Source organism: Rhinatrema bivittatum, chromosome 10 (assembly GCF_901001135.1).
Source record: "Rhinatrema bivittatum chromosome 10, aRhiBiv1.1, whole genome shotgun sequence".
In the NCBI taxonomy this organism is placed as follows: domain Eukaryota; kingdom Metazoa; phylum Chordata; class Amphibia; order Gymnophiona; family Rhinatrematidae; genus Rhinatrema; species Rhinatrema bivittatum.
The window spans coordinates 111,486,507-111,508,669 of NC_042624.1; the positions used below are offsets into that span (position 1 = coordinate 111,486,507).

The 22,163-nt window shown below is 39.1% G+C and overlaps 1 protein-coding gene across 1 annotated transcript in view; it reads left to right on the forward strand.

Annotated features, from left to right (window-relative positions):
• The window catches only part of EPS15 (epidermal growth factor receptor pathway substrate 15), a 211,933-nt gene extending 198,100 nt beyond the window's left edge, over nucleotides 1-13,833 (forward strand). Inside the window, exon 25 of the mRNA XM_029617440.1 lies at nucleotides 11,078-13,833. Within this exon, the coding sequence (XP_029473300.1) occupies nucleotides 11,078-11,224 (147 nt within the window). The 3' untranslated portion in view covers nucleotides 11,225-13,833. The remainder of the gene's footprint in view (nucleotides 1-11,077) is intronic.
• The last annotated feature ends 8,330 nt before the right edge of the window (nucleotides 13,834-22,163 follow it).

The following is a 22,163-nucleotide window of genomic DNA, read 5'->3' on the forward strand; positions in this document are numbered from 1 at the left end:
ATTGTGTTTTAAAGATGGATGAGATCCATATTCCAAAGCATTTAACTGGATAACTCAGAAGTTTTCCAGCTAAATGAAGATTTGGGCACTTATCTGGCTAAATTCTAGCTAGCTAATAAGTTAACTGGCTAGCATTTAGCTGGATACGTTAGGGGTATTCTGGGGGTGTAATTGGTAGGCGTTATCCAGCCAACACTGGTATTTAGAGTTAGACAGATAGCTTACAGGCCGATACAGTAAAATCGGCGGGAGAGCCGGCACTCCGAGGCGAGTGCCCGCTCTCCCAACGCCGCCCAGGCGTTTTCGACGCGCTATTACCCCTTACTGTATAAGAGGTAAAGCTAGCGCGTCAAACGCACGGCCAAACCCGAGCTAACAGTGCGCTCCACCGGAGCACACTGTACTGTATTGGCCCGTTAGCTGGCTAAGTTTAGTCGGGCCAAAGAGCTGTCCTAAAGTTAGCCGGATAACTTTAAGCTGGCCAGCTATATCCAGTTTTTTGGCCGGATAAGTTACCTGGCTATCCAAATAGTGACTGAATATGGACCCCAAAGTATTTGTGGCAAGAAAATGTCCATTACAGATGGACGCAAGCTCTGATGCTGTTGTCTAGCTTCAGACCACAGCCAAGTCAATTGTTATAATTGTGGATGGAAGGCCCTGTGAACACACGGATTCAGGGCCTGTAAAATGGAAGAATGGCATAAGTCTCAGAGAAGCTGCAATTAGTCGTCTTCCTGAAGCACCACCTTGTCTGCCTTACTGGAAATAGAGTTGAGCACTAGCTCTTATGAAATATCTCCTCCTTCAGCAGAACAGCTGAATTCTTGGAGTTGTTAACATAAGCACCATGCGTCAAAGAAAAGGAAGTGCCACTCTATGGAACCATCAGAGCAGTAAGTGCTGAAAAATGCTGAAGAAATACAGAGGCTCAAGTGCATTGGTACCATTGACACATGGTGCGCCGTCAACACACAGCCAGTCTGTGCATGTGCACAGCAATAAGTGGAGAGAGCAAGGTGGCACCAACAAAGAAAGAGTGCTTCAGTATCACTCCTGCCCGTGAGGATTGCCACACACCATGAGATAGGGATGGTGGGGTGAGGGAGGGGGGCCTGTTCAGAGGGATGTGCAGGTTCACTGGTGGGTGGAAGAGAATCATGGTGCTGTTTGGGGGGTGGGGTTATAGAAAACTGACTCTGGGGCAGGGAGCTTTCCTATTAGTTGACTGAAAGAAGTCTGATCAAATCCCAAGATCTATCCATTTGGTTACTGGTACCACTGGAAATAAAATAAATTAAAAAAAAAATGGAGGCCATAAGATAAATTTGCAACACCTCACTGGAAATACATTGCAATCAATTCAAGTCAAACAGGAGGGGAAACAACTCTGGAAATAAAGTTTAAGGCACATCAATCCAAAGAAGAGAGACTTCTTCACATTAACATATTCAAAGTGAGAGCAGTATTAAACTTTAAGATTTTTCAAAATCCTGCCAACTGGTTGCTAGATAAACATCTAGTTGGACAACTTTGTAACAATATTGTAGCTCATCAAACAGCACTTCATAATGGAGACAATAGACTTTATCAGTGGAAGAGCAACATCTATAAAATTCCTCATCACATAGAATGGCAAGACAAGCAGATTGACTCAAGAGGAACAATCTACATCTAGTAGACTTGAACCAAAAGTCATATTTTCAACTTAATATATCTTCAGTGAGGAACAGTACTCTTAAGTCGCATGGTCACCTCTCACAGCAGAAAAGTTTATTAACAGCAATGAAAAAAACATTAGTACAACCTTGGAATCATCATCTTCCCTACATTTTCTGTCCTTGGTCAATAATTTGCAAGGATATTCAGAAGATAAGATCACAGCCAGCAGAGAAAATTCTTAAGGGCTTGCTATTGGACAAAATAATTTGTTTTCTAGAATTGTCCATTGCCAAACCAATTTGTCTTCCTCTGACTACATATTCTGATTCAGGGTCCACTCTTGCATCAAGATCCAATATCTCTGGGCTTGGCACAAAAAGGAAAATGTTAAAAAGCAAAGGTTGTTGTAAAAGACTTGTACCTCACTTACTTGGTTAAAGCATATCATGCAGTCTGGTAACAATTTGCCAAAAGCTTTAAACAAAGAAAGATAAACCCATCAGTCCTCTATTTTAGAGGAGTTTTTCACAATTTTAAGTTGGACTTAAGTGCAAGTATTTAAAAAATGTGTTGCCACCGTAACATGAATGGAATGTTTCTAATACAGATATTTGATTTCTCAAGGTCATTTATTTTCATCTTAGAATTAAACATGTGGTTTCAAACGAGGCTGGTGGAGCCTTATTTTGAACCAGTGAGGCTCTGCCTGTCCTTTTCTTTTTTGACTCTTAGTTGCGCTTTTAATTGAGTTGAACTTTCACAATTTTGAAAAACTATGTTTTGCAAGTAGTTCTTGTTTGTATGCCAAAAGTTAATTCTGCTTATGTTTAGTAAGAGATTACATTGCCAGTATTATGGCTAAAAAAAAATAGTTACTGGTTAGATGTTAAAAGAACATGAATATCAAATACACATTCTGCCTTTGCAAGGCCGGAGGCTCTCATGGTAGCCAAAGTAGACCTGCAACACAATGTTGCTGTTAAATTTGAGCAAATACTGGCTTCTGAGGATTTAGCAAGGGAAAATAAATGAAAGTTCTTCAGTTAAAAATGCAGTTACCCCTTCCAGGTAACTGTGACATACTTTTATCTAATACTGCTGTAATTAAACATCATTTACAAAATACTGAAAAATCCCTTAAAAAAAGAATCTCCATAGACTTAATTTCTCATATGTACCCAATATTACTGGCGTTGAGATGTTTAAAAGTTAAAAGTGACTTCCTCCTACCCACACCTACTATTTGCCTATAGAAAAATGCGCGGATTGATATTGAAATTGTATCATCCAGTGTTCTTAACAGTGGTACTGGTGAGAAATCTGATAATTATTTTAATGATTTATTATCTAATTCAATAGATAAGGCCACATCGTTAGTTTCTTTGGTAGTTGAATCCAATAGAGTAACTTCCTTGTATGCATTTTCTTAAATAGAATAAAACATATTCCTTCTAAATTATAATGGACACTAGAGGAAATGTCTCACAACACAATAAAAACTATAATAAGTGGATAAATTTAATCAAAATCTTATTTTAAAAAGTGTCATATAGTTGTGCTGTTATGCCCTACATTACACAGTGTTGTTATACAAAATTTAATTATACACCTTATAAAAGTTAAAAGTTCCATAGTCCAAAAAATGTGTACTGCAAATCTGAATCACTCAAAAGAAATCTTGATACAGTGAAATTGAAAATAGCAATAAGCTTCCCAAACCACACTGACCCAATCTATATTGCGTGAGCTTGAATTAGTGCAGCAAACCAAATTCATACATCAGTTGAACCCGATATCAGCGTTTCAGCAGTAACATCGCCTGCCTCAAGGGTCCATCAAGTCCTGCATCTTGTTTCCAACAGTGGCCAATCCACGCTACAAGTACCTAGCAAGTACCCAAAAACTAAGTCTATCCCAAGCTACTGATGCTAGTAATAGCAGTGGCTATTTTCTAAGTCAACTTGATTAATAGCAGGTAATGAACTTCTGTTCCAAGAACTTATCCAAACCTTTTTTTAAACCCAGCTGCACTAACCACATCCCCTGGCAACAAATTCCAGAGTTTAATTGTGCATTGAGTGAAAAAGAATGTTCTCCGATTAATTTTGAATGTGCCACATGCTAACTTCATGGAGTGCCCCTAATCTTTCTATTATCTGAAAGTGTAAATAACCGATTCACATTTAGGAACAACTTTCCTAACCTCAAGAAATCTCAACAGGGTCACATCTTTGGCATCGTGCTGGAACCCTGGGAGCGGCCTTTTGCTTTAACCTTGCAGAATGTTATTTGTTTCCTGACCAGATTTGTAAAGCCACCAGCCTTCAGTTCCTGGGGAATTGTTGGAGAATACTCTGCATTCTGGCCTGGCTTTTCACTCTAGCAGGAATGCGTATGCCCATTTTTACATTTTCCTTTATTTTTCTCTCCCCTTTCCAAATGGTGGGTTTACAATTCTGTATTGAAACTGCTTTTTCCTTTTTAAATATATATATACTTAGTGTTTTTACCTATTAAATTTCTTTCATTTAGATGTAAAAATGACTATCACAAGTGTAAACAATTGTATTTACAAAGAAGTTTAGGAAATTGGTTGCACGTAAATGTTACCAGCATCAACATCATCGATTGTTATTGATAGACCATTGTTTTCAGAAGCTGACAAAAAGTCAAGACCACCCAATACCTTAGCAAAAAGATCGGTAGTACCTTCATGTCCTGTAAACGCAGAATTATCTGTCAGAGATGTGCAAAGCAGCAATTTGGAGCTTAATTCATATCTTCACTCAATCAATATTTTCCTCAGTTGCTGCATTTGGAGGAAGAGTACTTTAAGCAGTAGGTCTGCCCCATCCCTTAAAGCACTGTTATGGTAGGTACCCCAGTACGGGCTGGAGAGTGAAACAGAATGGTCATCTAGTTTTGCATTAAATCCTGTTCTGTTAACATTTTCCCCAGTCTGGACCGTGGCTCCCATATTACGATATAAATATCTTGCCATAGTGACATACCTTCAGCTTCATGAGGTAATGAGGTTATTTTACATGACTAATATGTCTTTCCTTGAGTTTTCTTTTATAGTTCAACATTGCTGAGAAAGTACTCAGAACTGGGTGGGAAAACTGAAGCCCTATGATGGCAGTACATCTGAAGAGCCTGAGCCTTGTCTAGAAGGCATGGTTGATCTACACTGCTACAAACAGTAGTTCTCTATCCATGGTCCAGATCAGTGTGAAAGTTAATAGAACAAGAATTGACAGTAAGACTAAATTCTATTTTGTTTTATTTGAAATCCTGTGCATTTTTTGCATAGCTATATTCATAATTATATAATACTGTATTCTCTTCACCATCCCAATTTCTTCCTTTTGTTTGTCAACCACATGCGCATTATAAGCCCATTAATGTCTTAGTTATACACGTTTTCCAAATCTGTGTCCCATTTTAACAAATTCCCATGTCTCAATATAATTTTGCTGATTTTAAGTTGCTCTCTTAGGAGAGAGTCTTGTCTTGGTTTTCTGTTGCAATGAAAATCAAATTTAAATTTATAATGATGTTATACAAAGCAATTCAAGAAGTCAATCCAGAGTAGCGCAAAATTATGACTACTCAATATGTTCCGAGTTGAGTACTGCAGTCTGTGAATGGGTATCAGTTAGTAATCGTGTCCATTAAGGAGTTTCGATTAGACAACTCGGTGGCAAGCATTTTCAATATCAGGACCCATAATTGTCTTCCCATAGCACTAAAACAAATACCAGATATTTTAACATTTAGGAAACATCTAAAAGCCTGTTTATTTCATGAGGCTTATTCCATGGCATCCTATAAGTTTCATCTGATGTCTAAGATATAAACTGTTTAGTTTTAGAGCATAAATTATTCTTGTACTTAATTCTTTTTCTGTTGTGTTGAGTTTGTGTATGTTTAATAGATATATTGATTATTTGATATTATATGCATTTATTTGTAATCTGCCTTGTACATATGTTTGCTAAAGGCAGAATAGAAATGCACTAAATAAATTTCATTAAAGTATTTGCTTTTCATTTGCACTTATTTTTAAACTTTTATCTTTCCCTTTATTTTGTACCTCAACAAAAGTGATTCCATTCAGTGTGTCTGATTCTATACTGTATGTCTTCATTTGAAAAGACTCTGAATTTGCTACATAATTTTTGAACTGATAAATGTCAGAAATATTTCACAAAAATAGTTTCCATCAAGAGAGGAGACGATCACAGACATGTGCCATTTATTACATCCCTACACTGAGAACTGAATTATTGTGGACAGCAAGCCTAAAGGGAAGCTTGCAGGCATTCTCAGGAGTGGATGCACACGCACAGGTGTGTGGATAGTTAGATTCTTTGAATCTGGTCTTGAAATCTCACTACGAATGGTGCAAGCTTAGCATGTTGAGAGTTATGGAGAATGTCAGCAGCAGGAAAGGTAAGAATGCAGTATGATAAAATTATAAAATAGCAAACTTTGTTTTTATATTTCTGTAGCTAGCCAGGTTTGTAATATACCTGGAAAGTGAATCATGAAATTCCATTCATCTCATTAAGTATCAATACATAAGTTTTGTCTGTAAGACCCATCCTCCTTCAAAGTCTTTGTGATTGTTCTAGCCAGAGCTGCCAAAACCATCAACTAATAAAAATGTTAAATTCTCACTTTCCCTGTCCCTTTCCAAAAATGCAGTCAAATTTAGAAAGCTAGAGCTCATAAACATTGAAATTGTGAATGACATTGTCACGTATAGTATTCTATGGTCATTTATTGTGTTGAAGAGTAATGTTTGTATGTGTTTGGTGCTCGGACGTTCTGTGTATATGAAATGAGAGCCTTTGATGCTTTGCAATCTTTAGAGGTTTATGGATGTTCATTACATTAATAAAATCTACCTTGTAGCTATTTATTGATTTTATTTATCAGCATTTATGAATCACTTTCCAAACCAAACTAGGATTTGCCCAAAGCAATGTACAGAGCCTTACATAAAATTACAAAACCATTACTTACGCGTTCATCTGTATCTTGATTGTAATCTGCTTTGTGCCAAACTAAGGTAAAGATGGAATATCAAATGTTTACAAATAAATTATATACAAAGAAGCAGAATTTAGTGGTTATATTGCCATCTACTGCACAATACTGGAAGCCAAATAAGTGTTGTTTTTTTGTTTGCCATTGGTCACGTGATGGCCTCAGTTCTACCATACTGGTTGCATTTTTTAATTCAAGACAACACATTGTCAAAAGCCATTTATGTATTTAGGTTTGATATACTTGCTACTAAAGAGATGATTTTTGGAGTTGTAACTGATAGGCATTGTATATAGCAAGCCTAGTTTTAAACATCTTGAAAAGACAAATAAGAAGTGGGAAGAGAAACTAAACTTTTTTTTTATGTCAAGTACTGATAATTGTTCTAAATAAGTTATTTGTTAGGTCCATTGGTGTAACTCCCTTCTAAAACTATAAAACCTAGCAGGATGTGTGAAACATCAATCTCAGTGGGCACTGAACAGTCTGTACTGAAAAAAAACAAACCATTGAGCTGTAGTGTAAGTAGAATAAATGGACATCGCTAAAGCATCAACTTTGTGATGTACTGGTGGATTATTAGGCAGTGTTAACTTTAATTTGTAAAAATGTCCATGTATGATTAAATATAATTTTAAACTAATTACAGCAATGTAAACAGAACTTGAACCTACTGTTTGAAATGTATTTATTAAAATACATATAAACCACTTTCCCAGTAGCTGTCGCCCAAAGCAATGTACATAAAAATGCATATGTAACATAAATGCATAAATAAGTAACCAAGAATAAATAGAAGCCCAACAACAAATGACTCAATCCAACCATGTCCATCTCCCCAAATGCCACCCAACTTCTCCTTCCTGCCCACATCCCAAACATCCACCCTTCAAGCCGCCAATCACGCATCTTGGATTACATCACCACGCAAGATGGAAGGGGGAAGAAAGAGGAAGCAGTATTAGGTCAATATATTACTTTCCTTTTTCTGTGATTATAGCATATTACTAAAGTAGAAGTCCATCCTACTGAAATAATGGAGGAGGATGAATGTCGTAATGATGTGCTTGTAGTGTTAGATCAGTGCTGTATTTTTCTTGGCCCAAATGTTTTAGCAAAGGTGGCTCTCTGCCACAAAATGCAAGCCAAGCACATCAGCCTCTTTCAGCAGAGATATGACTCTTTTTTAACAATCTGACTTTGGAAGTTGGAGTAGCTGTTAATCCTGTGCTCACAAAGCTGATTTCCTCCATCCACATTCCTGATGTATTTTGACTTCTGTCCCCTTTGAAAAAATTGAAAAGAGCTAATCTGGAGCTGCGATTCAAACAAACTATCAAAAAAAAATACAACTACAAAATAAAAAGAAAACACATCAAAAGTTTACCATAACCAGGAGGAAGAGGCAGATATAATGTCAAAAAATTTAATTGGGAAATAACAGACCCCATGCCTCTTTGGACAGACCAACAAATATACGTATGGGAGGTTATCCTTCAGTCTTAGGATCAGATGTTCCCAGACCTGAAGAGACCGAGCCCTTGGGCTTGGTACTGAGAAAGCTAGCTAGTTGGTTAGGTGCAAAGAAAACATATTTAATATTCTGATACCTTATCCGACATGTAGCAGGATGCTGAAGGAAAAACCTAGCACCCCCAATGGTAACACCATAGATCTTAAAAGTAAGAACTGCTTCTTTTTTTTTTGAGTCCTAGCTGCAACATCAAGATAGATCCTAATTTTAAATTCATAAAACAACTCTTCTGTGTTTAAAGAAAAGTTTCAGATTCCAGCACCATTTGTACAATTAAGATTGCAATTTCCGCATGTACTTCTCCAGGAAAGCTGACAAAACTGTTGACGTTCCATCATTGTTATTGAATCCTGTAGCTTCTCTGGGCGGTGATAAATACTCTGCCTTTGCACTAGGAGGGAGACACTCCACTAGTACCTTATTTAATATGGCATATCTTAAGGGTATGCATAAGGACTGGACAGCATTCGAGTTTGATCACAGCATCATATGAAGAAATTATTGCAAAAATGAAACGGGGAGGAGGATCACATTCTGATTTCTCTAAGGTACTTTTAAGAATGTCATGGATGACCATGAACAAAGACGCAATATATGTGAACCCTCCAAAAAAAAAAATAAAGCAAAGAAAGGGGTTCCAAACTATATTCAGTAAAGTCAAATGTGTTTACATGATACAGTTGAAAAGACCTATCATTAAATAAGAGATTCTTCCATGGAGGGAGGATGGAATGTAAGAGAAAAGAATGGGCCATTGGAAAGAGAATTAATTTTGTCCTTTTACTTAGTGAAATTCTGCTGAAAATTATAATTGATTGAGAAGTTGGTTCTATACTTTCAGTAGAAATGTTGATTATCAAAATACGTACCTAAGACAATAGGCATTTGTAATCAGGAAAGACCAGGCTCTCTGACTGTGACAATATTATGCCACAAAAAAGTGGGAAATTATCTAAATAGTCTATAAAGCAATTCTGTTTTATTTGGGAATCAGTCACTAAATCTCAGAACAGGATAATGATTCCACCCTGGGTAATCAGACTATCGTCTTCCCCTCTTAGCAAAAAAAAAGTGTGGGGAGGGGGGAGTGAGAGAGGGATGCATATTCCAGTGGCAACACATGAGCTGAAAATAAACCCTGTCGATTACCAGTCCTCCAATAAATGTTCATTCTGTCAGCGGGCTTCCAAAACCCTGCGCAAACTGCAGAAGTTACTGAACGCCACAGCCTGGATGTTTGCGTAAGGAAATCAGGTTCCCTGTTTTGGCCACCAGTTATAGGTTGCTGTTAACTTCTAAAGCCTCCAGCAGGGGGTGCTCCACTATAATCACAAAACTGTTTATCCTGTCGTATTTTGGCTTGACCCCTGCATGCTCTCACCAAAAGAGAGAGAAGAAGAGCTTTACCTTCATGGGATTTAGAGCTTCACCTGGAAAAGGATGAAAGCTTTGAGATTCTGCATCTTTATTGTTATTAATCATATTTCCTTTTTTCAGCCCTTGCTATTCTGTTAAGGTTCTTAAAGTTTTTATTTTTTTTGCTTTCTTAATTGTAGTTTTACATTTTTATCTACCTGCAATGTGTGTTTGGTTTTTGGAGTGGGTGGCAATCGTGGGTCTTATTGTTTTGGATCCATTTTTATTAATTATTGTGGGGACAGGCTGTGTTTTAATCTCGTAAAATCTGTTGACCTGGCTAATATTAGCTCCACAGCTATTTATGGTGTTCTAACTTCATGGGAAATGAATGTAAATAAAAGGGTGTTAAAAGTTAACTGGCCGCAGTTTTAACATCCTGATACTTAAATTTACTACTCATGAAACTGGAGGCACCATAAATAGCTTTGCTAATAGTTATTAGTTTATTAGTTGGATTCCTACCTGAAGATGAAGTCAATTAATTGGTAAAGCAATTTTCTTTTCTCAATTACTTGTTTGTATTGACTTTTAATTGCTTACAGTCATTAAAGTTGTTTTTTATGCATTGTGATGTAGCAATCAATTATCAATAGCAGTTATTTTCAGGTTTTTGTCACTTCAGACATTGAACAGAGAACCAAACTGTTTCTGATTTCTTCTTGGGTAGCTTGGACCTAGAAAAGAGGAATCGTCACTGGGGTTTTCTCATATACTATAGGTTGGGCATTGACTGCATGCTGTGATCATTTTAATGTTACATGATACATGTTGGTAATTAGTCATTTACAGTTTTGAGGTTACATGTTGCCGCTGGTGTTTTGAACCATTAATGTTTGGCTATCTCCGCAGTTTTCAACCCTGTCCTCCGGTACCCCCTACCCATTTGGGTTGCCTCATGCATATTCATGAAGGAAGCCCCACTTGCCCAAGGAGTACTCCAGGACAGGGCTGAAAGCCTCCGGTTTTGTTAGGAATTGAATGGGGTTTGTAGTCTGACTACCCAGGGTATAATCATTATTGCTTCACAGCATTTTGAGTGTATTGCACAATACTGTATCGTATGCACTTTTCTTCCGCCTTCACCTGCAGCTGGCAGCAGTGATCAGCCCAGGGCATGTAAGGGTGCGCTGGCTGCTGCCGCTATTGCTTTCCCATTCTGGGAGAACGGAGAGGAGGGCGAGGGAAGGTCTGCTATTCTGCTTTGGTGGTTATGTGCAGTTGTATTGAAATGGGGTCATGCCAGAGCAGAGTTTGGGAAGCACTGCCTTAATGCAAATGATATTGTGCAATATGTCTCTCAAACAGTTTTGATGCTCTGAGAATGCTTTGCTTCATATCAGAAAATTGAATCGTGTGAAGTATTTTCCAGCTGCTTAGTCCAGAAATGTTTATCTTTTGAAATTGCAGTATCCTACTGAAGAAGATATGATTGAATGGGCCAAGAGGGAGAGTGAGAGAGAAGAGAGAGACAGACTTGCCAGACTAAACCGGCAAGAGCAAGAGGACTTGGAACTGGCCATAGCGCTCAGTAAATCCGAGATATCAGATGCCTGAAGAATTAGAACAGCTTAACATCTTATGTCACAAACTCTTCTTCCTTTTCCTGAGTCTTGAACTCTCTAGCATTTGTCTAAGTACTCCGTTTCAGATTTCCATGTTTTTGATGCACACGTTTTATGTCACAGTCCAAATGTTTTTCCTTTCCACTGCATGTCTAATTAGCATTATGTGTCTTTTTTTTTTTTTTTTTTAATACAACTACTGCATTACAGACTCTATAACAAAAGAACGGCTTATGCGGCATTGGCTGCCCTTCTGGTGATACATCTTTACTCAAACATTTAATGTCCTGCATTGAAAGAAATTGCCTCTCTTATAGAGATGGGATGGGAACTGCTAACAGGGGGTCAGCCTGATGCCATAGTAGTCGGTGGGCTGCACTGCCAAACTGAGGCCTTCACAGTAACACTGCTTCTGGGGCAAAGGCCGAGAGCAGTGCGATTTTTCTGGGATGTGAATCCGGCTTTCTCTGCCATAGCGCAGCACCATAGTACAGAGTCTGCGAGAGGGATAGCGGAGACAACCCTATCCGGCATGATAGATATCTGCTGAGAACTGAGAATGAAAGCAGAGGATAAACAGGAAAAGAAAAGAATGGCAGTGATTATCATAACAGAAAGGAGGTTAAAGGTGAAAGAACATGTTTCCAGAAAAGTACAACCGAAAGATGAATCCTAGGAGTTTGAACTGATAGCTTCTGACTAGGCTGTATCCCCTTCTGGAAGGTGGATATTTAAGTATGTCTAAATCATGTATATATTAGTGAAGAGTTATCATTCCATATGCATCTAAACCTTTCCTTCTATGGCAGAAGCAGTTAGCCCTGATTAAACGTAGAATTGCATATCTTTCAATATTGTTGTCCATAGCAAAGTGTTCTTTCTTCATGGGGACAGGGACGAGAAACTGTAGCTTAGTCTCTGAAGGCTGAACAATGCAATTTCTCTTCCAGTAGCCTTGACTTTTGTTTGTATCCCAGTTTGTGAGATCTTTTGTATTTTTTTTTTTGCAGAGGAAACATTGGAAATTCTGAAAGTGGATAGTGCTTTATTGTATACCTCTATAAATATATACATTATTTCAGGACTGGATGCTGAGCTGACCTAGTCATCCTGTCACTGAAGTGAAAGTGAAAAAAAAACTGCACCGTTAAGTAAATCCTCTTGGAGCTTGTGTGGCTTTTAATGGTGTTAGGCAATTCATGCATTCTATTCTGTGCAACTGAAAAACTGCTTGGACTAGCAAAATATTCAGCACCACTGACAGGAAGTTATGTTTGGCAGTGATAACTATGAAATTGCTGTAGTCCCCTCATTAATGAAACACCATTGTATTCTGTAAACTGTGCAGATGGGTGAACTGAATTTGTGTTGGCAGTATGAAGTAAGTTACATGCATGCAAAGGTAAACTGGATTTTTCCTTCACGTTTTGCTAGCTGCATTCTTAATATATCTGTAACTTATTGAATGCCAATTAGTAGTTTTAGAGTTATCTACCAAGTCAGAATTCTGTGTGGTTTCAAAATTAAACTAGGATTGAATAAAGGTAACTCATTGATTCTCCTACAATTGTAATCCATTCTGGAGAATGATGTATTACATTCATTATAAATGCTGCTGGTCTCCCCCCATCATCTCCCTACCAGCAAGGAAGCACTAAACCTGTCTTATGGAAATTAACTTTCCTCTACCACTTAGCATTTATCAACTTGAAACTACCCATATAAAGAATAGGATACAAGTGTGCAGTTCTGCCATGAATGAAAGAGTATTGAGAAGTCCACTTCCAACGGAAGTCCTGATATTAGAGAGACTTTCAAGCACAACCATTTTGGGTGCAGCTAGCAACAGAGCCAGAAAGAAACCACCTTGGTACAGCAAGACAGAGGAAGCCAGCAATGCCATGCAGTCAAGTATAGCACAACGATTTGTGAAAGCATAGAAGAGAGATGGCTTTAGGATCCAAGCAAGCTTGCAGAAAGCCATTTTTCCTATGCTTTTAATAAACTTTAGTTATAGATAACTGCATGGAGTAGTGAGCTGCTTGGCATCAGTGAAGCAAACATTTCCAGCTACAATGCAACACCAGTGCAGACCTTCAGGATGGATAGGAAAATTTCTATTGCACTACAAAAATAGGAAAAAAAAACACTCATTCATATAATAAATGCAAAACCTCTTATAAGTATTAAATATAATAATTTATCTAAAGATGCAATGTAACAAATGTACACTAAGCTGTTTTACTGGACTACGTAATTATCTTTGTTAAACATGTATACACAGTGGACCAATATATGACAGTAAAATGTATATGTATTATATTCATGCTGACCTGTATGGGATTTAAAAAGTCAGACCTGATATTGCTTTCCCTTTATCTGCACTGTAGCTGTGCTGTAAGATTACAGGTAAACCACTGCCGTGGCCTTGAGAGCGTTATTTTGCATCAGGTTTTAACTGGCTTTTTAAAACTTGCTCAGGTAGGTTTAGGCTTTGTTAATAGAATTTTTATGTTTACAGATTCTAACGATGGACTGTAATTATGAAAATAAAATTTAAGTACATAAATGTGAATTGTCTGATACCTCATTTTTCTTAAACAGAGTGAGACCCATTTAAAATAAATTGCTATGTGTGAGCTGTTCCAAGACTGTATTAACCCCTGTTTACCTCTATCTTGCTTCCCTTTCTGAAAACATTGTAACGTATGCTTTACTTGTGCAATCTGACAAAAGTGTGTTCTCCATCTCACTGGATATCTGGAACAGCCTTCCTGAGTTGGTGCATCATGCTTCCTCTCCAGCCATTATACAAATCCTTCCGTTTGAGGCTGCTTTTAAATCTTAAACCTTAAACCTTGCCTATTCCTGATCACAGACTTGTTGATTTTAACCATGTTTTCTATAATTAATAAATTTTTCTAAAGCCTCTTATTTGTCTTGTCAGTGTGTGTTGACTAGATTGTAAGCTCATGGAGCAGGGACTGTCTCTTACGTGTTTCTAAATAACATTTCCTGTGTCTAGTTGTGCTATAAACAATAAGTAGCAGTAGTAAATGTGCAAACATGAAGCTGGACTCCTAACTGTTTTACAGGCCTAGCATGTTTGCTTGCAGCCGACATGGACCGTGCACAACAGCAGCCATAAAGGGGGGAGAAAAAGCCAGGTTATCACCCACTGTGGAATTGGTTAAATAGGCACAATAGAAGCAGGATTGTAGAAAAAGATCATAGGGCCTGCCTAGTCTGTCCATCCACACTAACTATTCAGCGTTAAATCCCTAGCACGTGATTCCAAAGCATTCTAATAGGTGTTAAAACCATTAAGCTTAAGGGCAGCTTCAAGAAGTATGTGACGTTCGGTTTAAATAAAACTAACATGGGAGTTTCTACATCTACTGAACTATTACTTTACCAGACGCAAAAGGCAAGAACACTCATTGAGGCCGTTGTTCTAACAGCTGACTGCCAAGGAGGTGATCACTTTATAAAGAAAATTAATAAATTACGAGTTGTGTTGCAACTGAGGCATTGTGTTTTTCTGACAAGTATTACAATGACCATCCCCTGAACTGCAACAGAATGGAAAGCTCCAGCCCATTCGTTCAAGAGCTGACGTCATCAGATGTCATTGTCAGTTGATGTCAGCTCCTGATGGAACTTAAGATGAGTCTCGCATGTGTACTGTGCAGAAACTGAACAAGGGTGTGAGTGAGCAAATATGACCTATATAACCCTTAGAGCCACTTTGTTTGCAGTCTAAAGACTTAATTATTACAGTCTAATGCTGCTTGGTGGAGGCCTACTTTACAGCATAAGATTGATATTTGGAAGCACAACATCCTCCTAATAATTGCATTTCTAGTTCTCAGTGGAGGCAAATATGTATGTGATGTATTCAGAATACAGATAGACTGGGGGAGTTTAAACAAAGCATTCATTAATTGCTGTATAATCCATACTACTGAATACTGTTCAGACAATATTTTATATAAAACAAGGAAAGTGAGGCACAAAATAAGGTGGAAAACACATCTACTATTCTGGTTTCAATTGTATTTATTTGAATTTAGCTCACACCTTTTCATTGGTAGGCCAAGGTGAGTTACACTCACATACAAACAGCCATTTTACAATCTAAAGTTTGTACTTGAGACAATGGCAGGTGACGTGAATCCTGGCTTCCCTGCTTCTCAGCCTTGCTGCTTTAATCACTAGGCTACTACCCCATTCAGTGATCTTGCATCCTAAATTTCTGTGGACTTCTGCAAATTGTGCTTTAACAAAGAACTGAAGAAGCTGCTGTTCAGCCACCTTCATCTGTAAAGATCCACTGATTTATGTACCATTAAATTCTAAAAAGTAAAATTGTGGCACAGTATACATTGCCGTGTCACGATTCTCAAAGTCCATCTTACAGAGAAGTTGAATTTAAGCATGAGCATCTTAGTTATTCCCCATTGTCTTTTCCATAGTGTCTTGTTCTAGGCATGTTTTTTTTGGTGTCCCCTTCCCCTGGAAGACTTTCACCATGCTCTCACCTAGAAGTCATGCAGCATACTCTTTTCTTCTGTATGAGAGCCAAGTGTTGCAGTTTTTTCCTCTTGGCAGATGTCCCTGCAATGGGCATGGGAAAGCTGGCAGTTTTGGACAACAGCCTCACAAACGTTGGTGGTTGTTTGGATTATTGCAAACTTAATGGTAAAATCAAAAAATATTGGGCCGGATTTTAAAAGCCCTATGCACGTCAGGCCTATTTTTTAAAAGGCCTAGTGACATGCGTAAAGCCCTGGGACGCGTGTAAGTCCCTGGGCTTTACTAAAGGGGCGGTTTGGGTGTGGATGGGGTGGGGCCAAAGGCTAGGGGGAAGGGAACGGGGGAAGGCAGCATGGCTCGGCACACGCAAGGTGCACAATTGTGCACCCCCTTGCGCACGCCGACTGCTGCTTTTATAACTTGCACTCGCCTGTGCGCTCAAGTTATAAAATTGGGCATACGTGTGTTTTTTACATTTACATGAGTTACTGTTTGAATGTAAACCGAGGTGACGTTATTTATGTACCCCGGTATAGAAAAATCTATAAATAAATAAATAAAATGTGAGAGTCCATCCACTGTATCTGAACTTTCAAACCATTTGTTGGAGCTAAAACAAAATTCCTGAAAATCTTCCAGAATAATTGAGAGATGTGAGTATCTTGCCTTATAATACTAGATTAAATGCCCCTTGAAAAAATGAGATGTAAGGGTTCAGGTAGAAGGTGACAGCCTCTAGGGTGAGGCTGGATGGTGTTCTTTGGGCTTCTCAGCTGCTCACTCTCCCCTTACCCTTTTCCCATCACTGAGCAACTGGCGTCTTGAAATGGATGATTGTCCCGCTGCCCGGAGCGGCAGTCTCCCTACAACCAGGTGGCAGGAGAGGAGGGGGTGCAGCAGGCAAGACTGACTGCCACTCTCCTCCACTGCCACCATGTTCTCCTGGGCTGTCTACAACCAACACTGAGAAACAATCCATGCTACCAGTTGGCACCTGGAGGGGTGGTGCAAGCATGCCTCCTGCCCATGGCAGTGTGACAGGCGGACGGAAACCAAGTTTTAAAATACAGGAGGCAGTAACTTTGTCTTTTTTTAAATTTAAAATATTTATATTCCACCTGTAAGGGCACGCTAAGCCAATTACAATTGACAGCAAAGCAATAAACATACAACAACATCAGACTGAGAAAACTTTCAAAACTATAACATAATTTAAACAAATCATATAAAATACACAAGAATTCAAGAACCATATCAGCACAAATAAAATCCAATGAAGTTAAAACAACCAATCAGCCGGATTTAAAAAACTTACAGGCGTAAAATCGGGGGTTTACGTGCATGGCCGGGCCTTATGAGTGCCAGGCCAATTTCCAAAGGGCCCCCCCAGGACATGTATAAATCCCAGGTCTAACCAAAGGGGTGGTCTGGGGCGGGGCTAGAGGCGCCCGACACAGTGGCCATTTGCTGCTGTGCCGGCGCGCGCAACTCCTGCTTGGAAGCAGGAGCAAAAGGTAAAATAAGAAACTTGGGGGTATTTAGGATAGGGGGAGGGCAGGATCAGGGAAGAGAGGTTAGGGTAGGGGGTTGGGAAGTTCCCTCCCAGTCTGCTCCTTAATTGGAGCGGACTGGGAGGGAACTGGGGAAGGCCCCGGTGTGTTGCCACGTGTAATTGCAGATCTGTTCCCCCCCACCCCCCCTCGCGCACCGACCCAGCATTTTATAACATGTGCGGGCCAGCCTAATGTGTATTAAGCCAGGTCAACAGAAAGCAAAGAAGCTTCCTGAAATAGGAGCCCTGAAGCAGAGCAGTACCTTGACTCAACATCCGCGCGACTCAAGCTCCCTCTAGTGTCATGAAGCAAGAGCTTCCCTGATCTAACAGTTATAGTGCCTAGCACTGCTTCTTTCTGGCCAGTGTGCGTTATTCCCGCTGCCTGAAACCCAGATGGGTGCTGGCTCTAGTCCTGGAATAGTTCCAGGCAGAATTTAGGGGCATCTCCCCATTCTTTTTATTTTTAATTTTTTTTTAATAAAAAAGCATTGATTGATAAACCAACTTTGATTCATAAATTGTGATTAGAGGGAGGGAGAAAAGGAATGGTCCATTGTATGCATTATTTGTGAACATTTTGTTTAAGGAATCTTAGAAATCACAAATGAAGTACTTAAAAAAAACAAAGAAAAGAGAAATAGCAATCTGCTTTGCATTTCTCAGAGGTTTTACAAGTGTTTTACTAAAATTAGTTGTGTTTGTTTTTTTGTTGGGGGGGGGAGGGGAGTTCAAACTTTTTAATGCAATAATTCATTGAATGCAACTGGTTTACCCTTGCAACCCAATCTGAGAGGGGTAAGGGGCTATCTGTGACTTTTACATCATCTGTTGTTGGAGACTAGGCTGTGAATAATGTAATGCTTCCCTGCTACATTAAAAACAAACATCTTCATTCTGCAGTTTCAGTCTGAAGTGCCTACTGAGTCTTTATGCAGAGGGCTCTATTGCAAGATAATCTAAGCCAGGATTTCTCACCAGGCCAAGCTGGACTGAAAGAGGAGCACTTTTTTCTAAGAGCCGCTCAAATTGAGCATCCTCCTCCTGGAAGACCCATCCCCTTACGTGCATAGGAGCCAGCCAGTGGCATTCACAGTACCATTAGGATTGCCACTAGCCTACCCTTATGTCTGAAAGGGAGTGGGTCACACAGGATGCTGCTGCTGCATAGGTTGAGCAATGTTTAGAAGCTTTCAGGATTCTGAATGAACTGCCAGGTCCCTGTAATATCTGGGTGCTGGGTCCCAGTTGAAAAACTGATAAAATTCAAAGGTCTTTGCTTTGCTTTTAAATGCATGAATCGACTGGCCCCCGAATATCAATCCCAGCTCTTGCTTTTCTACACTCCCACAAGAGAGCTCCAATCCTCCCAACTGGTCTGCCTATCCTCGCTTCCTCTGCTGCCAGATAAACCCGTACAAGATGTGCATTCAGCTACTGTGCCCCATAAATCTGGAACAAGATCCTGCAACCCCTATATTTTGAGACTTACCTTACCTTCCATAAAATATATATACATCAAAGCATATTTTTTCAGGCAGGCCTTCCCCTGATTTCCACAGGAGGGACGACTCTTCTTTCACCTGCTTATCAAGTTTCTTGATCATGAGTCCACCACTGAGTGAATCCTATTTTACTTAATTCTTAATACTACACCACTGGGTGCTCACCTTATCACATAAGTGTTCATACTCTTGTACCATTCTTATTTTGTATTTTATTATTATTTTGTATTAATTGCTTTTATTGTAATGTATTAATTTGCTGTACATGCTAAGAAAGATCTGATTGTAAAATCTATGTAGTGATTCATAAATTTGATAAATAAAACTGTTTTATTCTGACTATCCAACTCACAGAATTAACCTTTTATTATCTGCAACTTGGATAATTTCTTACAATCTACTGTACATCTTAACCATATCTGTACATATCCTCTCCTTCATGTTCAATGTTCCTCATTATGTTTATAATTTTTTAGTGTAATTTAGATTGAAGCTTGATTGTAATCTGCCTTGGGCCTAATTTGGAAAAGGCGGAATATCAAATGTTTATAAATGAATCAAGACTTTAGAAAGAGAGAGGACTCATCCATTGAAGACGAGGCTGCCTGTGATCTGAGCTAGATGTCTCCACATAAGGTAGGGACACAGTGGGCTGTGAGGACAATGTTACTGTAAAAGATGGATTTTTTGGTTATTTTAGTTAAAAAAAAACAAACAACTTTTGAATAGTTTTGTTTGTTCTTTTATCCACTACTTCAGCTAAAGATTACAGCAAGATTCTCTTGTTGGATAGAATTATTAACTATAACGAGTTTCAGTTAACGCTTGCTTGGGTGTCACCACTGTAGAAATAAAGGTTGACAAACAAGTTGCAGGTAAAACTGTTTTACAGAACTTAAAACTTGTTTGTCAACCTTTATTTCTCCATGTGTCAGAGTACTAAGAGAGCAACCATGTGAACCTTATTCAAGGTGTCATCACTGAAGCTCTGCGTTGACTTAGCCATTAATTCACTGTATAGTTATAACAATACACCTGAACTGACTCCTTTTAAGTAACACCTACAAAATCGACATTACAAATGAATTCTGAAGAGTCCAAGGTAATGTCCTTTTCTCTGTCTTTCTTGTGCTCACCAATCAGGTGCTCTTTCAAGCTGCTTAAGAAGTCACGTGGTTCATCATGCCTGGCAAATATGCAAGGTCTCTGCTATGCACCTTTGATGGTGACCATGAAAAATATGTAGATGCTGCATGCAAGTGAGGATTCTTGCTCTTCGCTTGCTGGTCTATAAAATTTTGACCCTTCTTTGATGTAACCAGGTCAGTCTAATCACACCCAATGGCCCTAACCTATCTGGTTCCTGTAGTACTCTTACTAGCCTACTTATGTCTCTTCCACTTCTCTATTCTTGCTCTCAACAATGACTTTTAGCTTTCTTCTCATGGCAGCTCCCAACAGAAACCTCTATATAAAAATTAAAAAAAATGCAGATTAGATGCCATCACAGCTGCTCCTTCCTGTTTTTTGTTGTTTTTTTTAAGGGAATTCTGCTGACGTTGGTAAAATTGCTGGTGGGTTACACGATAATAACAGAAACCCTTGACACCGATGCTGAGCACATATGGATGGCAGCCCCTATCTTAGTATCCTCTGTATATTCCAGATGTGCTGAAAAGAGAGGGGCATTGCAGATCTGTTGCTGGTGCTTTTTAATGGATATATTTTGAGTACTGTAGTCAGATTCTGCTGGGCCACTGTAGCATTGACACAGCCTCCCGTGATCAATACAATAGAACCTAAGCAGCGTTCACCTGAAGACTCAACTTTATCACGTGGCCAGCAATGTCTATCTGCCCGGAGTCACCTTATGGCACTGCATGTACCATCCTATGAAGAGGGGCAATCCTTCTACAAAAAGGAGGACACTTTCATAACACCTGATCAGCTGCAAAGTGCGGGAATACTTTTTACTCACAGTCTGAACTCCAAGTTTCAGACTAAAAGAGCACGTGCATATTTTTACTTTGAAAATTGCTTACAGATAAAACAATTTTACAGACCAGCAATTCATGTGGGTGAAACATTTTTTTTGCCTGTGCAAAACCCTTTGAAAATTGCCCTCAAAGGGAATTAATGTGTCAGCATCAGTTGATATGATCAGACCCAGCAGGGGAGTTCAGAGAGGCTGGGGAAGCTGCTTTTTCTTCCGTGGCTCTCCCTGAGCTTTGCTCCTCGAGCCCTGGACTGTTGGACTCTTGACCCCCATGATGGATGCTGTCGCTGGCCCGCTTGCCTGACATCAGCGGGGCCTCTAAACACCGAGACGAGCTGCTCCTGTGACTCGCTGAAGAGGTTTGCCTCTTTGGGAGCTCGAGGGGCTGGAAATGCTTGAAACATTTTTTTCCATTCCCACTATTTGGGGTAAAGGTAAATATGCGATGGATAGGCCGAACTTGATTAATGCTACTCGTTATAACAGAAAATCTACTAGATGCTTATCTGTACCTGTTCGATTAGTTAACAATAATGGTTCGGGAGGGGCAGTGGGAAGTAAGGGTCACCTATATTGTAGATCATTGACCAGGAACTGGTTGCATATTAATGGCTTAATTGGAGATAAGGATCTTGATTTGGTATGCATTACAGAAACCTGCTTAAAAGGTAAACATTCTATGGTTATTTCTCAAGTCTGCTCCCCAGGTTACTCTATTTTTATGTGTGACAAGAATGGGAAGGGGGGGGGGTAGCTTTAATTTTTTACAATTCTCTTCCCATGAAAAGAATTTTCATTGATCAGGTGGCAGGCTGCGAAAATCTTTTTGTCTTGTTAGATTTTAAAGAGCCTATCATACGTTTTCTATGGTATTCCCTTAGGAAAAAAGTGAATAAACATTTTAATCCATCATTTCTGATCGGTATGTTACCAGGCTCAATTATTGATTGGCTTCAGGAATTTGATTAATTTCTCTCTTTCTACTGGGGAGGCTCCTGAGACCATGAAAAAAAGCTGCGATTACACCTATTTTAATGAATGAAGAAGTAGATCCTAGAAAAAGTGCTAATTCTAGATCTGTAGCTAACCTCCCTTTAGTTACCAAGATATTAGAGAAAGTAGCAACTTCCCAAATCACTTAGTTCTTGGAGGATACCAAAAAAACTTGATCCTGCTCAGGCAGGATTTAGGAGGGGATGCAGTGCAGAGACAATCATGATAGATATTATGGACTCTGTTTTCCCAGGTGGGATAAGGGAAGTTCAGTTCTGTTAGCCTTCCTTGACCTTGCCAGTGCCTTTGATCTGGTCCATCATAAAATTTTAATCTCCCATTGCTTCTC